The sequence below is a fragment of the Erithacus rubecula genome (assembly GCF_903797595.1).
Source record: "Erithacus rubecula genome assembly, chromosome: 11".
Lineage (NCBI taxonomy): Eukaryota > Metazoa > Chordata > Aves > Passeriformes > Muscicapidae > Erithacus > Erithacus rubecula.
The window spans coordinates 10,551,310-10,575,540 of record NC_136663.1 but is presented as its reverse complement, the minus strand read 5'-3'; the positions used below and the strand labels follow the sequence as shown (position 1 = coordinate 10,575,540).

General features: G+C 44.8%; 2 protein-coding genes across 2 annotated transcripts in view; one reads left to right on the top strand and one right to left on the bottom strand.

The window, feature by feature from the left end:
• Positions 1-19,337, bottom strand: part of CCDC50 (coiled-coil domain containing 50) — a 149,231-nt gene extending 129,894 nt beyond the window's left edge. The window contains exon 1 of the mRNA XM_079315063.1: positions 19,333-19,337. The gene's annotated coding sequence lies outside the window, so the exon portion shown is untranslated. The remainder of the gene's footprint in view (positions 1-19,332) is intronic.
• Positions 17,559-23,434, top strand: GMNC (geminin coiled-coil domain containing). Its single transcript, XM_079315065.1, has 5 exons — positions 17,559-18,423; positions 19,154-19,310; positions 19,386-19,471; positions 20,751-20,867; positions 22,195-23,434. The coding sequence occupies exons 1-5, from the start codon at positions 18,421-18,423 to the stop codon at positions 22,837-22,839; spliced, it is 1,008 nt and encodes a 335-aa protein (XP_079171191.1). The 5' UTR covers positions 17,559-18,420; the 3' UTR covers positions 22,840-23,434.
• The last annotated feature ends 797 nt before the right edge of the window (positions 23,435-24,231 follow it).

The window sequence follows — 24,231 nt, the reverse complement described above, 5'->3', positions numbered from 1 at the left end:
ATCACCTTGAAATGTGGTATGCCAGTCTAATAACATTTAAGAAATGACCACAAGAATCACTACTAATTAAAGCCCAAAAACAAAAGGATCTTTTTAAGAACATACAATTATATATGGCTATGTGTGTGCAATATATTCATAGTGTTTACATCTAATCCCATTGTATTGTAAGCAAGCACCTGTGCCATAAGGGAAAGTCACCAGGATGAACCTGCCTCATGCACAGCACCAGATTCTGCTTTATAAGCACAGATCCCAGTGCAAAGGCAGATGGAGGGGCCAGTTGTGTTAAACCCAGGTGATTATGTCACAGGTTTGGGGTCTTATGTTTTCTTTACCAGCAAACTGTCCATTAACTTTGCTGAGAGCAGAAAGCAAAAGGAGAGGAATTTGTGAAGTTGGTAGCCCATATGGCTGTGGGGAGTTAATCTGTGTCTGAGCAGCAGGTCGCATGAGCCAGGCTGTCTGTTGGGGTTGTTAGTAACCTAGGGGCAGATCATGGAGCAGCAGGGAAGGGGATAAACTCAGCCTACAAATACAGTCAGGAATGTGGCAGGAAATTATTTTTGAAAACATACTCTGAAGCGTAATAGCAACGATCAGACGGTCAGGCTGTGTGTATGAAATCTATCTGCACTCAGGGCACACACCAGGAGTGCACACAGGGTGTGATAAAGCAGATTGGGTGTGTACTCCTGCATCCATACATGCATGTTAAAAATGGAAACTCTGCTTAAAGAAAAAGTGCAGGCACACCAGAGTATATCTAGGCAAACATTGCTTCCCCTACCATTCTAAGCAAATGACAGTAAGTTATTTGCTTATGCTTCATACAAACCATCTGCTACACAGCTTTATAAAATTATTAATTATATCAACACAAAAGACAGAAGTAGCAGGAACTGAATGGTTCAGGCAAGGAAAGAAAATTTTTAAAGGGAAAAAATCATGAGGCAAACCTCAGGTCATAAGAACAGAACAGGACAAAGCCTTTGCAATCCAAGTACAGACTGTGACACCAGGCAGAGAGCAACACGACAGAAAACCAAGAACCAGGTGGCACCAAGGGACACAGCCTGAGGCAACGTGGAGGAGGTGTGCAGGTAAGAACAAAAGAAGCAGGAAATTTAATTAAAATTTTAATTTAATTTTTAAAATGTTATTCAATAAGAATTTTTATGCTCTAAGCTTTTTCAGCATTCAAGACAACAGTAAGACAGCAAACAATTGTCTAGGCTGGAACACCTTATTTCCAACCATCTTTTTTTAACTCATCACTGACATAACTCCAGATAACATTAACCTTCCAGCTTTTGCCAGCTTTAGGATAAGAAATGGTTCATATTGGACAATTTAAGCAACATAACACAGGACAGCTGGGTAATCTACCCTTGTTTTGAGAAGAAGGGGTAAAAGATAATCAAATAATCTTCATGAAAATGTAGATTTAACAGCAGCAATGAACCATTTAGCTCTACAACCTGACTTCTGCTGTGACTAGCAGAGGTTGTCCAGGAAAGAATGCAAGAGAGCAGGGCACTGCTTCAGCTATATACTCTTCTACTTGTGAGGAACTTCAAGCTCAGGAACTTCTAGAAGCATTATCTTCATATTTACTACTAGTGATCAGCTCACTAGCAGGACTTTATTTTAGCCTCAACAAAGAGCAGCTCTCTTTGCTGACCATAACAAATTGGAAGGAAGTTCAGCTCAGAGGGAGAGACTCAAAACTTCCCGTCTCAAGTGAGAGCTATTCTTCCCCAAACTTAAGCACCAGAACAAATCAAACGTGACAGATATCATTTGTATTACATATTAGTGCACTACAGGAAAGCCAGAGCCCACCAGCAATGTGTGCTTTTTAAAAAGCCCCAGCACAGACTGCATAGTTAAAAGAAGAGAAAGCAAGCAATATGGAATCATTTTTATGCAATGACTGATATTCTTTGAGGCCATTTGGAAACAATTTTTTTCTGAAAGTGACAAAATGTTGAAGAGTGAAAAAGAAGGTTTCTTTTTTAAATAGGAAAGGCTGCACCTTGCCTCAGATGAGCACTAGAATGTTATCCATGTCCATGTACAAAGTCAGGCAGCAGGAAAGTTTTGACAAAAACACATTCCCCAAAACTGTAGAATGACAGCAAAAATGACAATTTCTCCTGGGAATACAGATGAGCTTTGTAGGGGCATTAGATGTAAACTAAACCTTAAAGGGAAGAACACATCAACCTAAGTATGAAAAAAAATCTTAAAAGAGGTTCTCCCATGAGAGACCTTTATTGAGAAATTGACAGTATTTTACATCCAGTGAACAGGAGGAATAGAGAGTCAATGGTTGGACAGAAACACTGCATGCTATTCTCTGGATCATCTCTGTATCTGCCTACCACGTTTCAGAGCTGCTTGTCCCAGCACAGAAAGACCCTGTCATGCATTTAACTTGATCTCAGCCACCTCTCCTCTCTTAAGAGGGGAAGTCCTGCTTAGTGTAAAAGAATCACAGATTCTAGAGAAACAAAGAAATCAGTCTTTAGTGAATGAATGGAGTAGATCTGAGTATTTCTCGAACCTTGGCAACTGCAGGACAGCCCCATGTCCCCCACTGCCACAGCTCTGCACACACTGCCAGCCCTGTCCCAAAGATCAGCAGCACTGGGGCTGCAAGTCTCATCAGCAGAGTATCTCTGGAGTTAATGAACCCATTTACACATGAGCTGAAGGTGAACACTAATCCTTTTCCTCTTCCTTAACCAACAGACTCCGCCTTGGTCACACAGATAATTGTCCAAAAAGACACTGTGTTAAGTGTCATCTGAATTTTAAGATGCATATGGGATTCAAAGCAAATAAACTGCTGCTGAATATTCTTTGCCTCAAAAGGGCTTTCCCATTAGCCTCAAGTTCTGTTTTTCTGTCTTTCTTTAGGTTCAGATATTCTACATAAATCTGTTCCTACAAACATCTCTCTAGATTGTTACCTTTAATTCTCACAATCCTTTTTCAATTCTATCCTAGACCTCAAAGATTTCAGTTGTCATGGATCACAAATACTGACATAATGGTCTTGAATTCAAAGTGAGATTTCTTCTAATACTTTAGTTCATATATGAAAAAATTCTTTCCCTCCTGCATTTGCTTCTCTCCCTTAACCATTAGGCCCTGTAACAGGTCAAAATATTTCTCTGCACTGAGAGCCACTTGTTTCAGGTGAGCAAGGAAGAGAAAAGGAGGATCATCTCTTCAGAGGGCTGGTAGCAGCTGCCTGCTGGTCCTGGCACTCAGGCAGTGTGGGGACAGAGTTTGACCTTATATATAAGTTATTTCATCAGGTATCTGAGCTGATCAGCTAGTACTGACCAAAGACAACACTGAGATCCCAAATACCTCCATACTGACTGCACAGCTCCCATCTCTGATGGGCTGAGGGTACTTTGCACTGTTCAGTTCTTTAAAAAGCAAATGAGAAACTGTCAAGTTAATGGGGAGGTTTTGTGCGTGCTAATTATAGCACACAAGCCCTCATTGTCTCTGTTCAAGGCTGGGTCACACTCTTGTTACAAAGCTTTTGTAACTCTACTAATGCCTTTAATATAAGCTCCTATTAATTGTATAATCAATTCCTAAGCCCAGTGCTACTGGATTGCAGTAGCCAGGCAGCTGACTATAATTACAATGTGCTTACATTGTGCTTAACCTGCATTTATAAAGCACGTTAATTCTCATGATTCTCTTTTAATTTGGTGCAGGATTGACAGCCTTTTGATTTTACACCACGGATCAGATCTAGCATTAGCAGCAGCCAGGTAAATGTGCCATGCTGCCCATGTGGAAGGAGGTGACACAGTGCTTCCTCCTCCCTTGGGGAACTGGACCCACACCGTCCCCACAGCGCTCTCCAAGTTGGTTTTTTCTTGCACACCCTGGCTCATTAGAAACCATTCTCCCCCAAACAGTCCCCCTTTTAGAAGGCACAAGTGGGAGTCCAGGGCAAACAGGAGTTCAGAATGTCATCTCTAGTGAGAGATCCACTGCCTTCAAAAGAAGAGTTTCCCTATCCATGAAGCCCCTAGTTCCAGACCACTATGCAATATTTCAGCTATTTTAGAAACTAAATTAATTTTTTCCTCAACCATTTCAGGCCAGGTCTGAACTCTACAGATCAAGTGAAACACCACTTTGTCCATTTGCTTTTTTATCTATAAAGAAAATCTCAGAGAAGCCCTGATAAAAACCAGAATGCTGCATAAATTGGGATGGAAGCCAATTCCTCCTTCACTCTGCTGGCTGTCAGCCCCATGAATATCCATTTTTGAATGACTTAAGGGCACTGAGGCATTCAGATCTTCCTGGTGCTCCTGCCATGAGCTGCACAAGGATCAGGGAGCTCAGTGCTATAGAGGACACGATGAGGTTGGGCCACTCCCAGCTGAGATGTGTTCAGACTTCAGGATGACAACTGTGGCTTGCTATATCAAACACTGACTCCATTCCCCTGACATTCCAATTAGCAGGTGACTCCCACCTACAAAATTCTCCTGGGTAACAAACTCTCTTTGCAGCAGGGTACAGTTTTACCTTTCCTCCTCCCCCATTTTCTCTTGGATGTTCAGCAAATAATGAACAGCAAATAGACACTAAAACAATTAGTGATTTGGATACCATGAAAGAAGAAAATGTGGTGTTTCCTCTGAAGATTTAAGAAAAGTATCAAATATAGAAAATGCTGCTGAAAGAGGCAAGTGAATTTATGCAAAGTGCAGGACATGAAGCAGTGAATTTAAATTACCACAAATTCAAAACCAAGGAAAATCTCTGCATTAAGAACAGTAGAATGCTGGAATTGGTTGGCAAGGGATCTTCCTTTCTTCTCTGCTTTTAAGGGCTGACTAGGTAAACACCTAACAGGCCCAGCTTAGCAAAAGGGCAGCTCATTATAGAGCACACCGAGAGACATAATGACTTACCAGGATTTCTTCCAATCATCTTTTTAAAAAATTCTTTTAATCTTTGTATTACATTTTTTATGTTTCTCTCTTATTAGCTTTTTCTTTGCAAAAATAGTCTTAAATGGGAACATACACCCTTATTTTAGAATTTAACACCAATATCCAATCTTTCTCATTTGTTTCCTCTCTAGAAAGAGATTAAAAATCCCTCTATTTATTCATGTAAATACACTGATAAATATTTTCAAATCAAAATGTTCTTTGGAATAAAGTGAATTTATGTACACAATGCTAATTTTAAAAAAGCTTCACTTTTTTTAACAATAGGCTCTCATGGAAAAAAAAGTCGCTGTTTTAGAAGACAGTTTTCAGTAAAAAGGGCCTTTGATTTATGTTTTCCAAAGAAAAAATAAACTTCCTTATTTGAAGAAGTGGTTGCATTGTTCCTTGCATGATTCTCTCAACATTTCCTGCATTAAGCTCTCCATTATCATTCTATTTTTATTTCTGTCCTTAGGTATTTTTCTAAAAACAATAGCCACTAAAACCTATAAACTGCAAGTGTTTATATTGCATATAAGATCACTGCCTATGCACATGAGCACTCGTTTAAACACATGCTCCATCAATAATATCTCAACTTTAGAAATTCAGAGCCTGCTTAATCTCTGTTTAACGAAATCTTCACAGAGGAGCCCTGTGTCCCCAAATGCTGCTCTGCCTTCATCCCAACAGGCAAGCCCTGGGCTCCTCTGTCGATGTGATTATTGCTGTCCAGCTCCTTGCCTTTCTCTCAAGGCCATTCTGTTTCTGCAGGATGACTCATTAGCCCTGTCCCCGGCAGGGAGCTGACATCCAATTAACCAGCTGACAGTCCTGCATGGCTCCCACTACTCCTCTAAGGCTCTGTTTACAAACACAGGCTGCTGTGCCCATAAAGGAGGGGAAGCTGAAAGTCCCCCTGCCAGGCCAGTTTGTTCAAAATGCTCAGAGCCCTTTAAACAATACCTTTGTAGGGTAAAGATTGGGCATATTGTGTGCAGCAGGATGCAAGTCACCCTAATGGCCACAGCTGCATCGGGCAGGAAAGGGAGCAGCAACTGGCACTGACACAGGAGCATCAGGACTCAGATCCCAGCTGCAGCTGGGAAGCCAAAAGAAATCAACAGATGGGGAAATATCACTGAATTCTATATGGGACAGTGCCTAAGGAGTTTGTCCAGAATGATGCAAAGGTCTCCCTGACAACGAAATAAGTTTTGAGTATTAAACTACAGGTAATGCAACTCCTGCACCAGGGAACAAGTCATTTTACCAACACAAGTCCCCCCACACTCAAGCAGGAACATGATGTTCCTTACAGAGAACAGGGGTTTTCAATTTGCAGGGACTCACTGCAGAATGCCTCTGCCTTTGATCTGTATGTGTTGGTGTCATTTATTGGCACTGGAAGTTCTGCTTAGATTTTTTTTCCCCTCTTTGACCAACTCCAAAGAAAAAAGATGCCCAGAAAACTATGATCATTGCTACCCAATTTCCATTTGGCACCAGCTAAAACAAGTAACTGTTCCTGCTAAGTTACAGGTCTGCCTCGGCACAACAAATTCAAACTTAAGTCAGAAAAGCTTCTCTTAACTTTGCAACTAGGAGATCTCCCTAGCAGCAAGTCTGAAATTAGACTTCAAATTCACATGTTTCTGAGTATTTACTGTATTTTTGTTCCCAGCTCCCTTTTTGAGTTAGGTACGAAACCACAAACTAATCCAGTCATTTTCAAATCTGCACCAAATTCAGCTAAATTTTTCATAACCACAGTTTCATCTTTTTTAATAACCTGCACTTGCTACAAGTCAAGGCAGTGTCTGATTTTTGCAGTGAGGAATTACAACAGTACCTCAAGAAGGTCTCCACTGTAGTACACTCCATCTCTGGGTGATAAACACAGCAGAGGTCATCCCAAGAGAGATAGGGAAGCACCAAGTCCTGGTTCCTTCCTCCAAAGATGTTTTGCTCCATGCAGACATGCTTATAAAGTGTTATGCTGAGATTCAGTATCCATTCCTTCAGATTTCTCCTTCTCACACTATCAGAGTGACACAAATAAGAATTTATTGAGAATTTAAGGCTGAACATTTAATCTCTGTGCTTTTTCTTTAACTATTCCTATTTGGTTACATAGCAGGCAAATATTTCAACCAGAGAAGGTCCTCAAAGGCAAACACAAAGCAAGACTTTGGCCAGAAATACACTGTAAGAGCAGATTTAATAACCTGAAAATTTACCCCTCCACCTCTTCTAGATGACTATTGACTAGAGATGAACATGTCAATAGCCTGTAGCTCCAGTAGAGGTGACATCAGTGCTTCCAACCTGCAGCAGTGCAGTTCAACCAGGTGAATTCAAACTATCTTCAGGAGCAATATGAGATCTCACTGGGACTGCTCACATTCTCAACTCACCTACAGCATCCTCACACAGGAGATAAGAAATAGATGAGGGACAGGCACTTATTTAGCCTCAAAAATAATTTGAGCTCTAACCAGCTAATCACAGCTGAAAGGACAGCCTCTGCTAAGAAAAGCTACTGCTGTATCTGGATGAATTATATTCCAAATTATTGTGTACAGATCCACTTTACTCATTAATTAACTGCCCTATTTCATTACATTATAGAAGCAACAATGATAATTGCCATGAACATCGTGGTGTGACACCAGACCCACAAACCAGCCAGCACAGCAGGACACGACAGAATGAGCCATGTGCCTCTGTCCCAAGCCCTGTGCTCCAGCTGCAGCCTGGTCAGAGAAAAATTAAGTGTTCTTTCCAAGTTTAGATCACACTGCTCAGGACCTGGCTTAGGCAAGTATTTTTTTTAAAAAACCTAAAAACCACAGAAATGGTGATTTCATTATCTCTCTAGCTTATCATGTCTAGATTTTCCTTTTTTTTTTTTTTTTTTCCCCATTCCTCTCATATCTAATTGAAATATAACTTCTCCCAGCTTTTGAATGCTTTCACTGTGCATGTCTGAGTTGGTCTCTGTCATCTCTATATACTCACCCACAGCAGCAGAAGACTTTCATCAGATTCATTTAGCTCTCTTCTCCAAGCTAAGCAAGCCCAGCACCCTCACTCACATTCTCCAGCCTCCTGACCAGCTCACTGGCCATCCTGTTTGATTTTCCAGTTAGACAACAACTTTCTTGCATTGTGAAGACCAAAACCAGACACAGTACTTCATATGCAGTTTCACCAGTGCCTAGTAGAAGTCACCAAACATCTCCCTCAGCCTGCTGATTGTGGTCTTGCTAATGCACCCCAGCACACAGACAACACCCTCTGCCAACTTTTGCTTTGTCTAGGTAGTCATAAAACAATCCATTTATTGGCTGTGTCAAATCATTAATCCCTGGAGTTCTTTTTGATGTCTGTTATTAAAACTGTCTTCTTTCTACACTCAGCATTTGCAGTTAAGTGCAGTCGAAGAACTCTAAAATTGTTTTAAAAGTTTGGGCAGAAATAAGCTCACGCTTTCTGCAGACCATGTACACCCACGAAAAACCAGTCTCTAACTACACTGCTTTGAGTCCTGTAGCATAGACCAATTCACTTGTGAAAGACCAACAGATGGACAGAGAGAGAGACCCTCCTCCCCCCTCTCTGGCTGGTATCAATTCCCATTAAAGACTCTCCTGCGTCCACACTATGCATGCTGACCCCTCAATGCAGGCAAAATTGCAATCCACCTTGATTAACTTCCTAACAAGTTCTTTGCACCTCCCTTCTTGTTCCTCTACCAGTCACACTCCTCCTCTCTAAAGTTTTCCTCTAATTAATTCCATATTAAGCACTGAAAATCGGCAGGGTCCTCTCAGAGCCCCTTGTCCCTTTCTGTGCGGACCCTCCGGGTCCCCAGTGCTAAGCCCACTGGTAAAAAAGCTGACATCTGTGCAGCAGCTCCCAGGCTGCACTTTCAGGTACAGCATGTGTTGCACCTTGAACTGCCATCTCATTTCAGACCCCACCATTGAGACCAATTAAGTACAGAGCACGCAAGGAGCTGACCGAGTGTCGCATGCTGGCTGTAACCACAAGGACTTAGAGGCCCCAAATCTGTTATTACCAAGCTGTTCCTGATAGCAGCATGCTGCCTCCTAACAAAAAGAATAGATTAAGATCAATCAAGTCTCCCTCTGGCTTGTCAGTGGGACTTTGGACCACACCTTCCACCCAAAACTTCCCTCCTCTCCTGCTTCTGAACACCTAGGCAGCTCCAGGCTAACAAGGTGGCTGCTGAGTCAAGCGTGAGCTGAACCATATGTTCATAATTAGTTAACTTCTTGCTTTATTGCTAGAAGCACTGCCAATAAATCAGTGACAGCCTGTAGTGGCCTTAGGAGATGCAACAAGCCACCCCCAGACAGCACAGAGCCTTCCCCTCCACACGGGCAACTGGCCATATTTCATTCCAGCTGTGGCATTGTGCACTGAATTAACTTTATCCTCAATTTAGAAAGCCAGCATGAAATCAAGAGACCTGAAGGAAAAAATAAAGAGAAAGAAAGAGAGAGAGAAGAGGAAGGGGAGGGAGGAGAGGGAGAAATCCTAGCAGGTCAATTCAAAAAACGTTAGGTGAGTGACCATCTACAGGGATGGTGCTGCTTAACCCATTGTTGCAAGGCTGGTTAAGCAGCATTTTATTACCAAGAGACTTTCTGCCTCTTATTGCCTGGCACTGTGGTTGGAGGTTTCTTAGCACAAGCTGAAGGGGGAAACCAGTAATGTAATTGTTTTTTCACCAAACACTGTTAAGTTGCAGCCTAAATAGCAGGTAAAGCAGAGCAATAGGCAACTGGTGCCAGGATGAGTCTGACTGGATGCACCACAAGCTCTCGAGGTGAGCGCACTCACACAGAGCTGTGTTCAGCTTGAGCAAAGATACCCCTGGAGCTGGGAAAGCACATGGCAACTGTCACACTGCTGGGTGTCAAGCCAGATCCCCTATAGGCAGTGGAGATTGCTGGGGGATTCTGGACTGCCTTCACAACACCTGAATCCAGAGCCTACCTCTCCCATGGTCCTCACACCTCCACGTACTGCAACTTTACACAGGCAACCTGAACATCACCCACAACTAAATGCTGAAATACCTGAAACACAGCCTGTGCTTGCAGTGCTCCCACTGGCAACTTTTATCTGGTTGAAAATGCACCTCAAAAGGTCATTGCCATAAGGCAGAGTAAGTGCTATCATCCTCCCAGAGCTGATGGAACTCTGAAAATGCAGCACAAAATAACTCCTTCACCCCATGTTGCTCAGTTTCCCCCATCTTCAAGACTGAAATCCAGCTGTAAGATCCTGAGTGAAGGCTTCCTGATTTACTCAGCTGAACCTTCCTGCTGTGCCTGGGTGAGAGCAGAGGGAGGGATGCTACCAAGCCCTCTAGTGTCCACCAGAGACATCCTTCTATAAAACATCCCAGGGTCCAAGAGTGCATGAAAACCAGGATATTTTCAGCAATAAGCTAACCCTCCAAATTCATGGTACCAAATCATATCTTTGAAAGAATAGTCTATAATTGGTGCTACTCTTGAAAATAAAACTGACAGCAATTACAGAGGGCTATTCCTCAGTAAGAACATCTATCCTGGCATCTTCCTCATCACACATTTAGGGTAAATATATCAATAAAAGCAAGGTATTGAAGGGCACTTTGCATGCCAGCAGTCAACCCAGGAGCACTGTAGGGTCTTTCAGTTTCCCAGTGAAGTATTTTGTTTCAGGGGGCCACACTCCTTCATGCCCAAGGCACCAAAGGTGCTTTCCCAGACTCTTCCTGGCAGATTTGTATCTCCTGGGTGCTGGAGATTACAGAAAGGTCTAAGCCCTGTCCCTGAACATAAAACTCTCTTAAAATTTGTGGAATTGCAAACAACATCCAACAGCTAATAGCCCATAATCCCAGATTAAATTAGTTCCATTCAAATGAAGCTGCAATTTCTCAAACAACAGTACACCTTTCTAGCTCTAAGGGGGAGGTCAGCAAACATTGACCAGAGCCAACAAGGTCCACATGTGTATGTCAGGATTCTCCTGAGCTCCAGTGCTGGCCATGGGTGACAGACCAGTCACTGCAGTTTCTCTGAGTGGCAAGAGGTGTCATTTCTGTCTGACTAGAAAGAGAGAAAGGACAGATGATACAGAATCCACGAGCTCCTGGGCAGCTCCATAGCTGCCATCTAATCTCTGTTCATTCCAGTCACTTCAGGAGACTTGGACACAAGAACCTGGAGCCAGGAGAACACCTCCCTTCCAAAGCCTGCTCTGTTGCACTGTATTAACCTCTTCTTTCTTCCCCTGCTGCACTATTACAGTTTGCAATGGAACTGTAAAATTACAGTAAGGCATGGATGAATCCTGCTCTCTCATCCAGGAGCAGTTAAATACCAAATACTTCTCTCTTGTTCCTTATTCACTCTCAGGCCTTTTTACATTGCTTTGGCACAGTATGAGGCTGCCAAATGGATACAAACCTTCCCCCACCCCTTTCTCCTCCAGGATAGCATGAAATATAACTGGACCCAAAAAAATCCTGTCTGCAGTTATTATCCACTATACATCACTGCTACAAGGGAAGTCATGCTGCCACTGAAGTGTGTAAACTTTCAGCTAAAATTAAATTTCAGCAAAAATTCAGGGAAGAAAACAGCTCTGATGTGTTTTGAATGGAATTCTTTTAAAAGGCTTTGGGATTTGGAAGACATTTACTCTTTTAATCCATTATATCAAAATAATTGACAAAATCACAATGAAACATTTTGTTCCTTCCTAAAAACAAAAACTAAAGAAGGGAAAGAAAAAATCTCTCACAGAGAATTAAAAAGCATTCAGGTTTCATTCCAACGAGCTGGGCGTCAGGACCTCGGCATTCTTCGAGAAAAGAGATTATTGTCTCCAGCCAGCTCTGGTGTAAGCCTGTAAAATCCTCTGCCAATCTTTTAGATGAATTACCAGCCAACTAATTCCTTTTCATCACCAGTTCATCGAACACTACCTGCATGGACTAGGAGCTGGAAATTGTGTGTATACAGACAGAGCTGTTTTACTAGGGTATCTCCCCAGTGACTTACTGCTTTAACTCAGCCTTTGAAAAGTATGCACAAAAACCCTGACATCTTTCTCAGCTCATGACAACAACATCCTTCACCTTCTGACCCCCAACACATTTACACACGTCCTAGAATCTTTCTTTCATTATTGATTAGGGAAGGCAATGCCATACAGCTCTGCAATGAAGAGATGCCCTCACACATATTTACTCAGATCAGAGCTCTTTGCCAAACATCCCAACTGCCAGCCAAGAATGGAAAGTGCCCAGCTCTACACCCAAAGCAAGATGGAGAGAAGCCAGGCTCCTGAGCCACAGCCAAGAGGAAAAGCACAGTTAAATAGGTGCAGCCCAGCACATTGGTACTGGCAGCACCGTTCACACAGGAGGAGCTCACAGGCCAGGTTAGAAGCAGGCAGATGCACACATCAGTGGATGATTAGACACGAGGCATCATTCAGCTCTGCATCTGCTCCCATGAAAATTCATCCTAATTTGGACTAAACCCATGAGCTAAGCTTTTCTGGCAGGTCTCCCTGCAAAATAGTTTGACTTCAATAGAAAACACCATGGAGAAAAACATGGCTTTTCAGCACACGAGTCTTTCTCTGCTAGGCACAACACATTCCCCCAAACCACGACGGTCAACACTCTGAGCACACCCAAGGAAAACTGTTTCTGCCATGTGTTATTTAACCCTGGGACTACCTCAGTGCATTTTTTTGCACTGCAGAATCCCTTTCTATGATGTAAAGGTTATTTTAGCTGCAGCACGGCAGCTCAGTGCAGTGGGAACCTCTGGAATGAGGGACATCAACAGCAGCAGAGTGCTGGTGATGCCAGCCAAGAACAGGCTTTGCTTCCAAACTACATCATGGTTTATATTAAAACTCCCATCCAATTAACCCACAAGCATCACGAAAAAATATCAGTTCACAATTAATTTGCTCTTCTGGAGCCAATTGGTCTCAGCCAAGAACAAAAGGACTCATTTGGCCAGGGGTGACATGAAGACATTTTTTATTACAGAAATGGGAAATCTAAGCAGACACCCCAGTCCTGACTGATAGATGAAGAACTGGAATAGAGATGCAGAGACTGACAAAGGTGTATATTGTAAATGGGTGGTGTTCTGAAGTTTCAGGAATTTAAGTGCTACTATAAAAATGTACGTCAGACCCTGGAGTAGAATGTATTTCTCTTCTATATACCAATCAGATTGCCAACAGTAACAAATTCTCACCTGCAGTTTTCAGGAGAATCCAGTAGCTCATCAAAAGCCAGCCCTGAGATCAGGGCCTCAGATTTCTTTTATTATACAATTTCAGCCAAAGGAAAGGGCAAAATACAGGCAATAAATAGAACCTGGGATGAGTTCTGAGAGAACATGTCCATAGGATACTAAACCAGTGCAATTAATGTCCTCCTCTGACAAAAGGTCAATATACCTAGTAGAATTAATGAAAACATTCAAAAGAAAACCCCAGAACTATATACCTCTTATTTTTTTTTTTATCCTCTCACTCTCAGTGATATTCTGCAAGCAGTAAATTCTGTAAACATACTCTGTGTTCATAAAACTTGCACTTTTTCCATTTGCCTTTCCATTTCAAGGAAACCTCATTCCCATACCTGGGGGTGTAATTAAGTGCAATCTAGAGGACCACTTCTCAGATGGCTGGCAATACAGAGAAACAATTACACAAATCCAGACAAACAAAGCATAGGTTGTTGTTTATAACACATCAAATGGCACACAGGGCAAAACAGAAAAAGCTAAAGCCACAAATGTCCATGAACAAAGTCAGTTTGGAAATGGGAGTGAAATTTTGGAGTAAAAAGCAGTACCCTTCTAGTCCTGGATCTTCATGAGCAGTTATCTGTGCTTACCTAACAGGTCTCACTTCAAAGCAGGGATCTGCTGTTCCTTTTGAAACAACAGCTACCTCCACAGGAGAGACCCAAGATTTGCTGTTAGCAGGGGTGATAACAGATGGGGGAGCACTTGTGGACACAACACATGGACAAATGTTATTCAAACATGGTCCTTAAACATTTCACCTGTAAGGATATTCTACACACAAAAGGTACCATTATCTATTTGGAAAACCTTCAACTTTTTGAGGTAAATTCCATCCTCTAGTCACTGACTCACCACTCTTGCCATGAGAAACTTCAGGTAAACCCAGAAAGATGTTTTGTGATTTTTTTCCATCTTGTAGTCATCTTTTTTCTTTATCCTAAACTCTGATGAAACTCAACAATACCAAAAAAGTATCAACACAGCAGAGCTGAAGCCCAGCAGCACTGAAGATTCCATTTGACTTAACTGCATTTTACAGGAAATAAAGCCCACAGGTGTATTCACTGCCACCTGACAGTGATTTCAAAACTACTAACCAGTGTGAGAGAGTGATGAGAAAGGTAAAGACTGCTCTAAAGTACACCAGAAAGATATTAAAGAGAAAGATTTCCCCATGCTTTTCAATAAACAATGGTATACAGCAACCTGGGTAACTTTGGTCATCCATCTGAGAAACAGGTTAATATCAGCTGGAATATTTCCTGAGATGGTTCCTAAGGTTAGGAAAGATTGTAAAAGAACCTGACTTCTTTGACCTAAAGAAAAAGGAAAAGACAATGTGTGACAGTGCTTTGCAAAGACATCAAGGCTAAACACTGGAGAGGGAGATGAAGCGTCTAAACTAGAGCAAGAGTTTGGCACAAGGACAAAAGGGATTATACCTGCTATGAATACATTCAGCCTGGAAACTAGAAAGTGTCCAGCCATCAGAGCTCAGACTACGGTGTAGCCTCTCAGTGGGAATAACATAAGGAAAATAACCTAATTAGTTTTAAGAGGGAGATTGAAAAGTTTAAGAATGTCTCAACAGCAGGGGACTGGATTTGGGAAGTGCCTTTTAGTCCTGCGTTCAAGGAGGAAGAGTGATCAGAAAAACAGCCAGAACCTGTATCTGCATAAATTCTCTTTCAAAAGCATTTTTGCAAATCAGCCTCATCAGGTTTAATTTCTCACACCTTTGATTCCCAAATATGATCATGCAAGTGCAGGTACCGTGTGTACCATCTATAGATTAATATCCTGAGTGTAAGTGAGTCTTTGTTTTGTCACTGATTCACTTCACCTCTCTTAACATAAAAACAAAAAGCACTGCAGCAATAATATGGCAGGATAAGTAAAGAGGAATTGGGTGGGTTTGGACACCAGGGCAGCTGTCAGCATGCAAAGTAACCCATACTGTAAACGTTGTAAGCCTGGTATAAAACTCGCATTAAACTACCTGAAAATATTTTTTTTTTCTGTATACCATCCCTTATGAGAGCCTATTTACAATGACGAAAATGAAACTTTAATGCCATTTTTACACAAAAAAAAGGATAAACCAGAAAAAATGTTGTTTGTTTTTTTAATATTAATCTGAAGGATTAGCTTCACCAGTGTTGGTGAATGTCTATCATTAACTCCAATAAGCAGTAAAAGCTCCAGATGAAGAGGAAAAATAGCAGATGATTGTTACTTAGGTGTTTTTTTGCGCAGACACACATCAATGTGCAATTGTTACTGTGACTTCAACCTCTTCCATCATCACACATGACCATCCACGCACCATTTTGCAAAATTAGGTGTTTCTCTCCTACAACAACAGCATTTTTCTTTCTTTGGCAGTCACTCAGAGGGTATCTCCCCAAACCTACCAAGGCTCTGATTTAGGTGTCTTTCACCCATGTACTACGTTTCACTCCCCAGCATATCAGCCTTGGTGAGCTGACCCGAATTCCTTGAGCTCAGAAAGCCCAGCACTGTCAGTCCCCAGCCAACACACCAGCACTGCCTTCCAGGAGGGTTTGAGATGTCCCTAGAGAGGGAAAATCCACACACTCCCTGGGCAGCTCTTACAGTGCCTGCCACCTACAATAGAAACAAGTTCTTCCAGATGTTTAGGTGAAGCTTCTTGTGTTCTAGTTTATGGCCACTGTTCCTTGTCCTGTCACTGGGCACCACTGAAAAGTTTGCCACCTTCCTCTTGATCCCCACCTCTTATTTATATGCATTAATGAGATCCCCTGAAGGGAGGCCGAGTTCCCTCAATCTCTCCTCGTAACAGTGATGCTCCAACCCTAATTAACCCCTGGAAAGGATGCGCTGCTCAAACACCAACTCTCCTCTCTCTGCTGCTGCCCCGACAGTGGAGCCGTGAGTGCCTCGGGCGATATGGGGGTCAAGCCCTGCGCTGGGCATCCAGCTCTTCACCAGGGCAGCCTCCTCGGCACCGGGCTCACCCCCTCCGGGGCAGGCGGCCACGTCCCGAGCTGCCCGGCACCGGGAATGGGGCATTCCGGGCGCCGGGAATGGGGCAGTCCGGGCACCGGGAACGGGGCTGTCCGGGCACCGGGAACGGGGCTGTCCGGGCACCGGGAACGAGGCAGTCTCGGTACGGCAGCGGGGCAGTCCCGGCACAGGGAATAGGACAGTCCGGGCACTGGCAGCGGGGCAGCCCCAGCCCCTCAGGCCAGCCCCGGCTCCCCCCCACCCTCTCCGCGCGGCGGGGGCGGCGCGGGCTGATGACGCCACCGTGGGCAGCCCCAGCATGGCGGCGGCTGGTGCGGCCCCAGGCCGCGCTGCGGGGCGCGGAGGCGCTGGCGGGGCCCGGCGGGATCCGAGGGGCGTTCGCCTCCCGCACGGGGCTGCTGCGGCGCTGAGGGCTCCTCCAGCCCGCCCGCCCCTGCACCTCTCCTCGCCCGGCTTTCCCCGCCTCCGCCGGGCGATACCCGGCGCGTTGCCGCCCGCGGGCCCCGGAGCAGCGGTGCGTGCCCGGTGTGAGGAGCCGCCGGTGGCACAGCGCCCTGCGGCAGCTCAGCCGAGCGCAGAGGGGCCGGACCCGGCCCAGGAGCTGTGCTCGGCCTTGGCGAGTGTTGGGCTCCTGTTCCTTAGCAGCCAACCCAGCACACAGCCTGCAGAGTGCTTGGCATCTGAAGGGAGTGGGTTATCACTGCTGTGATAACCCACTGTGGGTCAAGAAAGCTAAAGAGTTACTCCAGGCACTGTGTGCTCGGAGTGCAAGGCCCTTTTAAAATGCTTCTGTTGGAGGAAAAAAAAGAAAAAAAAAAGCCGGAGATAGCAGTGGTTTAATTTGGTAAAGGTGCCAATTTACCTTGGGCAGCAACTTAGGAAAATAGCCAGTGATAAAAAGAATGGAAGGCAAATGGCCCTCTTGTATTGTCCCTGGGCTTGCTGAAGGGGGCACAGCACTGAGCATCCTCCGGGGGAGAAATAAAAAACCATCCCCTGTGCCAGCACGGCCTGCCCTCGGCCCAGCCTCATCCTCGCTGGCTGCACACAGGTCAGCACAGCACCCAGAACAGCCCTCGCCATGGCAGGGGCAGGATCCTGGCAGAACAACTGCTCTCTTGGCTTTATTCCCACCATCCCCTCCGCTATTCAAGGACAGACCCTCAGTGAAGATTTTTTGTTCCCCCCTGGGAAAAAGTCAAGCTTATCCATGGATTTTGAGTGCTACGTAAATCTGATATGAATCAGAAGTGACTGTAGGGAGACAATCTCTGCCTTTCACATACCTGTTCGTGGCTTTTGCAACATTGTGGTAGTAAATCCTTTATGATAGTAAATCTTTTACTGCTGCCACATTTATATCCTAAAATCTTCTGAAAGCCCAGGGCTTGACAGAAAACATTCCTGATATAGTGAGACATTTGCAGGAGCTTGTCATTGCAGACTCTGTTCTGAAACCTTCACTTTCTCCTCAGAACTGTGCACAGAAGTGCTCTGAATCATATTTGCTTCTACACATCTCTGAGAAGCTGGGCAAAACCCTCTCCATCAGCCAGGCACCTTGGACAGACTTGTTTCTTCCTGATGAATTTTACAACTACAAACAAGGCTTCAAAACAAAACAAATCAAAAAACTCACCGAGAACACCAGCAGCCTTATTCTGAGGATGTGGGATGCTTCCCTGGATGCTTGTTCATTTCCTGGAGTGAAACTCACACACACCAGTTCACTGCTGCCCTGAAGTGTGTGAAAGCTTTTTTTTTTCCTTCTCCCTCCTTTTCTTTTCCCTCCTTCCTTGTGTTGATTTGTGGGACCAGAATGACTTTGATTTCAGCAAGTTTGCTGTTTATTCACGTCACAAGTTTGACAGCTTTACACCAAATCAGATTGCTGGGTTTCAGGAGAGCTCTGAGGCGTCACTGGGAGCTCCTTTAGATTAAACTCGCCTCCCCGGTCTCCCCCCTCTCCCCCTCCTTCAGAGCCATTTAAACCTCTCTGGGGCTTTAACAGAAACGTGCTCCCAAGACCTGCATTTCATTCTCCCACTAATATGGTAAGTGCTCTTTGCATTTCTCTCGACCTCAAAGCAGAGGAGGAGAAGCTGGTCTCTCCATTGGGGGAGTGCAATAGATTTTGTCCCCTCGTTAGATGGGAAAGAAAGAGGGTTCTCCTCTACCTGCCAGTAAAATCTCTGCTGCTGTGCCTTCCCATGGGTGGGCAGACTCCCTGACTGAGGCTCCAAGCTCTGCCGTTGCCTTCCTTGCAGAGATTTAAAGTTGCTGCAGATGAGGCTTATTTGGAGGAGGGAGAAAGGGTGAATCCAGAGACAACCCCAGGCTTTGCGGTCTGGGACTCCTGCAGAACTGCAGGGGCAGAAGAGAGTGCGAGCAGCCAGGAGGTGACTTTGCTGGCTCCGTGCTGCTGCTTTTAGAGCTGGGTCGAACACCCACGGTGGCAGGAACGGTCTGGTCTGGCCAAGGACAGCATGGGACCTCCCTTCACCCTAAACCCACGCAGGACCGTAGCGTTTCCCAAGGGTTTGCAGGGGGCCGAGCCGCAGTGCTCGCTGGCACAGCTGCGCTCGGAGCCCCAGCGCTGCGGGCACGGAGCGCTGCCAGCAGGGAACGGGGAGCGGGCACCGGGTCAGGGCTGGGCGCTGCCCCGGGGGCCGCCGGCGCTTTGCAGGGACAGCGGCGGGGAGAGCGCTGCGCCGCCGGGGCGCTGGCACCGCCTCTGCCCCGCCGAGCTCCCCATCGCCTCGGCCCCTTCCCTTCCCTCCGCAGAGCGCCGGCCGGCCGCGCCCGGAGCCGGGCTTCGCCGGGGGCTCGGGCTGCGCCTGCCCCTGGCCCGGCCCCGCCGCTGTTTCCACGGAGACCTGTGCCGCCGTCTGCGCCGCGGAGCCGCCGCACGGGCAGCGGCCGGGGCAGGCTCTGCCGCCGGGTGAGTGAGCGCGCTGCGGGGCGGGGAGCGGCGGGAGCCGCGCGGGGCCGCGCTCACCCTCGCTCTGCTCCGCAGGCCGCCTCTGCAGCCCGCAGCTCGCTGCCCAGGACGCGGCGTGGCAGGGAGACCAGCTGTCCTCACAGCTCTACAGAAACAAGCAGGTAACGGCTCCGCGCCCCCCAGCACCCCCGGTTCACCCCACGAGGCCCCCGAACTTTGTGTCACATGTGGCACCTTCTGGATTGGCTTATGTCAAATCTCCTGTCACTGGCGCGGATGTTCGGAAGTGATACAAAACTGAAGTGTTTGTTTCATCCATGTTGTCCTGTGAAGTTGGACCAACTGTGTTGGGGTTCCCTATCCATTCCTCCCTTCTTACATCATATTGGCACTAAACAAAACCAGGAGCATGAACAGAGGGCCCCTCGGGCTCTGATTATGAGGTTGGCTAAAAATATGTAGTGTGTGTCTTCCTAATTCCACCAGGTTTAACTTCATGGGTAAAGATTCCACCAGAATTGCCTAATTACATGGATGATCAACCTTTTTAACCAATAGGTTTTCCTTTATTTTTTCTTTTCTTTCATTTTTTTGTAAATCCCAACAAGAGACAGAAGAAATTCTGAACTGTCTTAGATGAAAGAACTCCAGCTTGATGACTCTGATCAAGTACTTGAAATGATGTTTTGACACTGTGAAATCAGTGAAAATTCATATATTAACTTAAAGGTCCCTGGAATCAAACCGTAGTTCCAGATGCCAGTGTACTACCTTCTTTGGCTCTGCCTCAGTCATTTGAATCTGTTCTTGACTGAGCCTGTGCTCAGCAGATGCCTGTGGTCCTTGGCAGAACATTCTTTGTCCTCCTAAAGAGTCTCCAGAGCTATGATCAGAAGCTAAAGATCTATCTGCAAACACTTAGATTTTCAATGGAGAAGTGTTAGGTGTCTGCCATTCCTGTTCAGCTTGAGACCAGGCATTATCTCAACTCTGTATATGTACCAGGGCTGCCACAGTAGGGTGCATGAATTGTTACTTTGCAACTCCTCCTCCTTTTTTTCACCAGCCAGCCATAAATGAGAAGGAGGGGTGCAAAGGGATATTTACTGCAGTTCAAGAGGAGGTCCTGAAGCTGCTGTCGTGCCCGTGACCATTTCTGGCTGCTCACAGGGCTACCTGTAATTCTTTTCTATTATTATTCTGCGGTTGCAGGTTTTTTCAGAGTAATCTTCTCAAACACTCACTTAAAGATTAAAGGAAGTCAAAAGTGAAAACTGAACAGTCATGCCACTTAGATTTGTAGAGACAAGAGGCTGGAGGAGGTGGGTTGAGCTCATAAAGCAAACACCCAGATCATCAAATCCAAGCAGCTTGTACCAGAGGGCAATTGCTCTTAAGTTACAGAGTCAACACCTATTCATCAATATCTCTATTCCACAGCTTCAAGATACTTTGCTTCAGAAGGAAGAGGAACTTGCTAGGTTACATGAAGAAAATAATAACCTCCGACAATACCTGAATTCTGCCCTGATTAAGTGTTTAGAAGAAAAAGCCAAGGTATTGTGTTCAAACCTGTCATACAAATATGTGCAGAAGGAACAGGTTGATTAGGTACAGCCAGTGCAATGTATGGAAAATCTAAGAGTGTAGACAACCTGCAGTGGGACTCACTGACTCTGGAGACAGTGTAGCACGTGGAATAATTAAGTTTAATTTATTAGTTAGCTGTAAGTAAATTAAGATTAAATAGTCAAGGTTAAATTATTCTCTGTAATGTTTTTTTTTTGGTTTTTTTTTTTTTTTGTAAAAAGTTCAAATTTGAATATATGTATTTTTGAATGTATCTGTTTTGTCAATTATCCTTTTGGTAAGGATTTATTTTTCCCAGTTTATTAATTAAAATGTTGTACGTGTTTGGTTTTTTTTAATGGTGAAGTACAAAGTTAAACATTTCAGGTTGAATGAAACAGTCTGTGTAACTAAGTGTGAATGGGTTTTTTTTAACATTTGGATTCTTTCTCATCTAAACAAAAATAAAGAAAATAATTCTTTCTTGACAGCTTAAAGACATTTTTTGGTATTGCAGCCTTGCCCATGAAACTGAACTATTGATTATTTGCTCAATTCTGTGGATTTGACATGAGGTAAAAAAGACATTAGGACACAGGAGACATTCCTTTTCCATCCTGTTGATGAGTTGTTAACATGACATCCTCCTTCCCATGGCCAGACCTGGTTCCTGGCAGTAGAAAAGGTCTCCTTCACTGGGCACAGCAGGGAGACATGGCCACCCCCTGTGTCATGTGGAGAAGGGTCCAGTGGAACTGTCATGGGAGGTGTCTGAGCAGTGAGTTCAGGACATTGTGGGGAGCTTCCTTATTTATTCTTACCTTCCTTTGACCATACTGGATGCCTGAAGGGCCCTTGTCCTGGGATATGACAGCTGAGGTGAATTATGAGTGCAGTGCCACTCAGGCTGCTGCTCTGAGCACTGCCTTGTCAGGATCACTCTGTTCCAGCATGAATTACCTTTGTATCTTCCCTCTTTTTCAGGATGCCACTTTGCCCCCCATGCCCTGCTCACCTGCCAAGTGCTGCTGTCACAGAGCCAGGTGGGAGCTCAGGGCTGGGGATGCCATCAAAGCACAGATTTTACTGACATGGTCACACACTTCTCTTTCAGGGATAGGGTTGTTGCAGACACTGTAAAGATGCAAAATAATTGGTCATACCCATATGTTTAAGGAGAGGGTGAAAAAAAGTGTCTCTGTAAGGACAGTAGTAACCATCTTGTGCATCTGAGGTCAGAAATGTGTTGCTTTAAGGTATCCAGAAATCCAGAGTTTAATCTTCTGTCTCCACCTTTGTTTTGTTTTTGTAATAGAAACTACTGTCTGGCCACGGGCAAAAAACTTGTGCTATCCTCAAAAGTACTAAGAGGAGATTAAAAGAGGACCACTGCTTTGTTCCTCAAGAAACTCCTCATGCTTCCAAAGCTAGAAGAAACCTCTTCAATGAATTCACTGCCTGTGAAGAGCAAGCCAGCCCTGCTGTGGACAGCTGGGTCTTGCAGACTTTAGGATTAAAAGATGTGAACACCATTGATGAAGCTTCAGCTAACTACAGTGCCCTGTCTCCAGCCCTTGGAACTGACACATACTGCCTGAGCCCTGGGGGAGCAGTAGCCTATGAGCACAGGGAAGGAGCAGCAGCAGTGTTCAGGTGCAGCCACGTGCCTCCAGGCAGCAGCAGCACCCATCCGTGCAGCGAGGATTCTGCCTTCCTTCCTCAGTTTCCTTCAGCACCGTGCATCTCCTCACCAGTGCCAAGCGTTTCCTCCCTCCCAGCCTATGGGTTGCCTCATTTGAGTGGTGGTTTGTCACCCAACAGAACAGAAGTGGCCTTCAGCACGTCCCTGAGTCCCCACCGCAACGTGAGGACACACAGCTTCCACCAGGGACAGGCCTTCGTGCGCAGGGCCGACGATGGGGGCTGGAGATTCACCTGGCTGCCCACGCAGGCTGAGTGATGCACCTGGAGCAAGGCTCAGCCACGGGGCTTGTAGGAGTCACGCCTCACCCTGTGCATGAGACAGGTTCAGGCAGCCAAAAGGAGCTCTTCTGGGCTTCTCTAAATGCTGCTCTGTCACTAACCCACTCCTCATTCCCTCACAGATTTTCACAGATGTGACTCCAGATTGTACTTGGAGTATTATCTGCCCCAGATGTTCAAATTGGATTATTTTCCTGTGTTGGGATAACTGCTTTTACTTGTTTGCTGGGTTTTTATCATTAGCCCTTCCTTATTACTGGTAGTATCCAGGCTGGAGGGCTTTCAGCTCTGATGATCACTCTCACAGGCACCAAACTGGAAAGCACTTTGGGAATACACCTGTCTCACTTTGGAAATAGCACATCTGTCCCAGATATCTACAGATAACAAAGGAGGCTGAGGATCAGCAGTTTCTAAGTGATTTATGTGTCTCTTGACTACTCAGATTGCCTTGGATTTAACAAGTATCCATGGTTGCCTTAGGTGCTGCATAAGACTGACCTACCTGCAGTTCCATGGTGCTGGCACATTCTTTAATAATGCCTCGAAATAAAAACAGGATTTACTTCTAATGCCTGGAGGCTACTTAGTTACAAGTGATTTGGCAGGTGAGGGGATCTTCCTAAGGAGTGATTAAGAGACTAATGTGTTTACTAATATGTTTTAAAGGTATTTTGTCTGTCAATAAAGAGAGTTTACATTTGGGGAGGCAGTATCACTTAATGATTAGGGTGGATCTTTGGGAACCCCAGCCTTCAATCCCAGCTCCTGCCTCTCTGTGTCTGCCTGACTGTGATGGGCTGAGGGTAAGACCAGCACTACTTTGAGAGTAAAACTCTGGGAGAGAAGGTGCTCTAGCACTGCACAGGACTTAACTTTCAGTAGTGCTGCTACATTATATTAATGATGTGATGATATTAAGTCAATAGACAGGAAGGAAGTTCACCAGTAGTGTTTTCTGTTACCTTTGTCTTCAGTTCTACAGTAGTTTGATGCCTAAGTACTCAAAGTAGATTGACTGGTTATTCTTGCTTTCAGAATGGGGCCACTGACATTGAGAAAGGACTTAAGTAAAAATAACCAAAATTAAGGATTTTATTTCAGTGGCTTATTTTCCTACAGAAAACTGGATATTCCTCTATTTTTAGAGGATAAAAATATCTTCTGATATTGTGCCTTAGAATTGCAATATTTGAGACACTCCATCAGGAGCAGTAATGATTTCCCAAAGGACTTCTAAATAAACAAACTGTATTTCTGGGTAGTTACTTTAAAATAAGTGTGACAGACTTCTAGAATAAGCAACTTGAAAGCATTGATTGTAGGCATTATTTCACTGGATTAAAAAGCAACCAACCAAAAAAAAAAT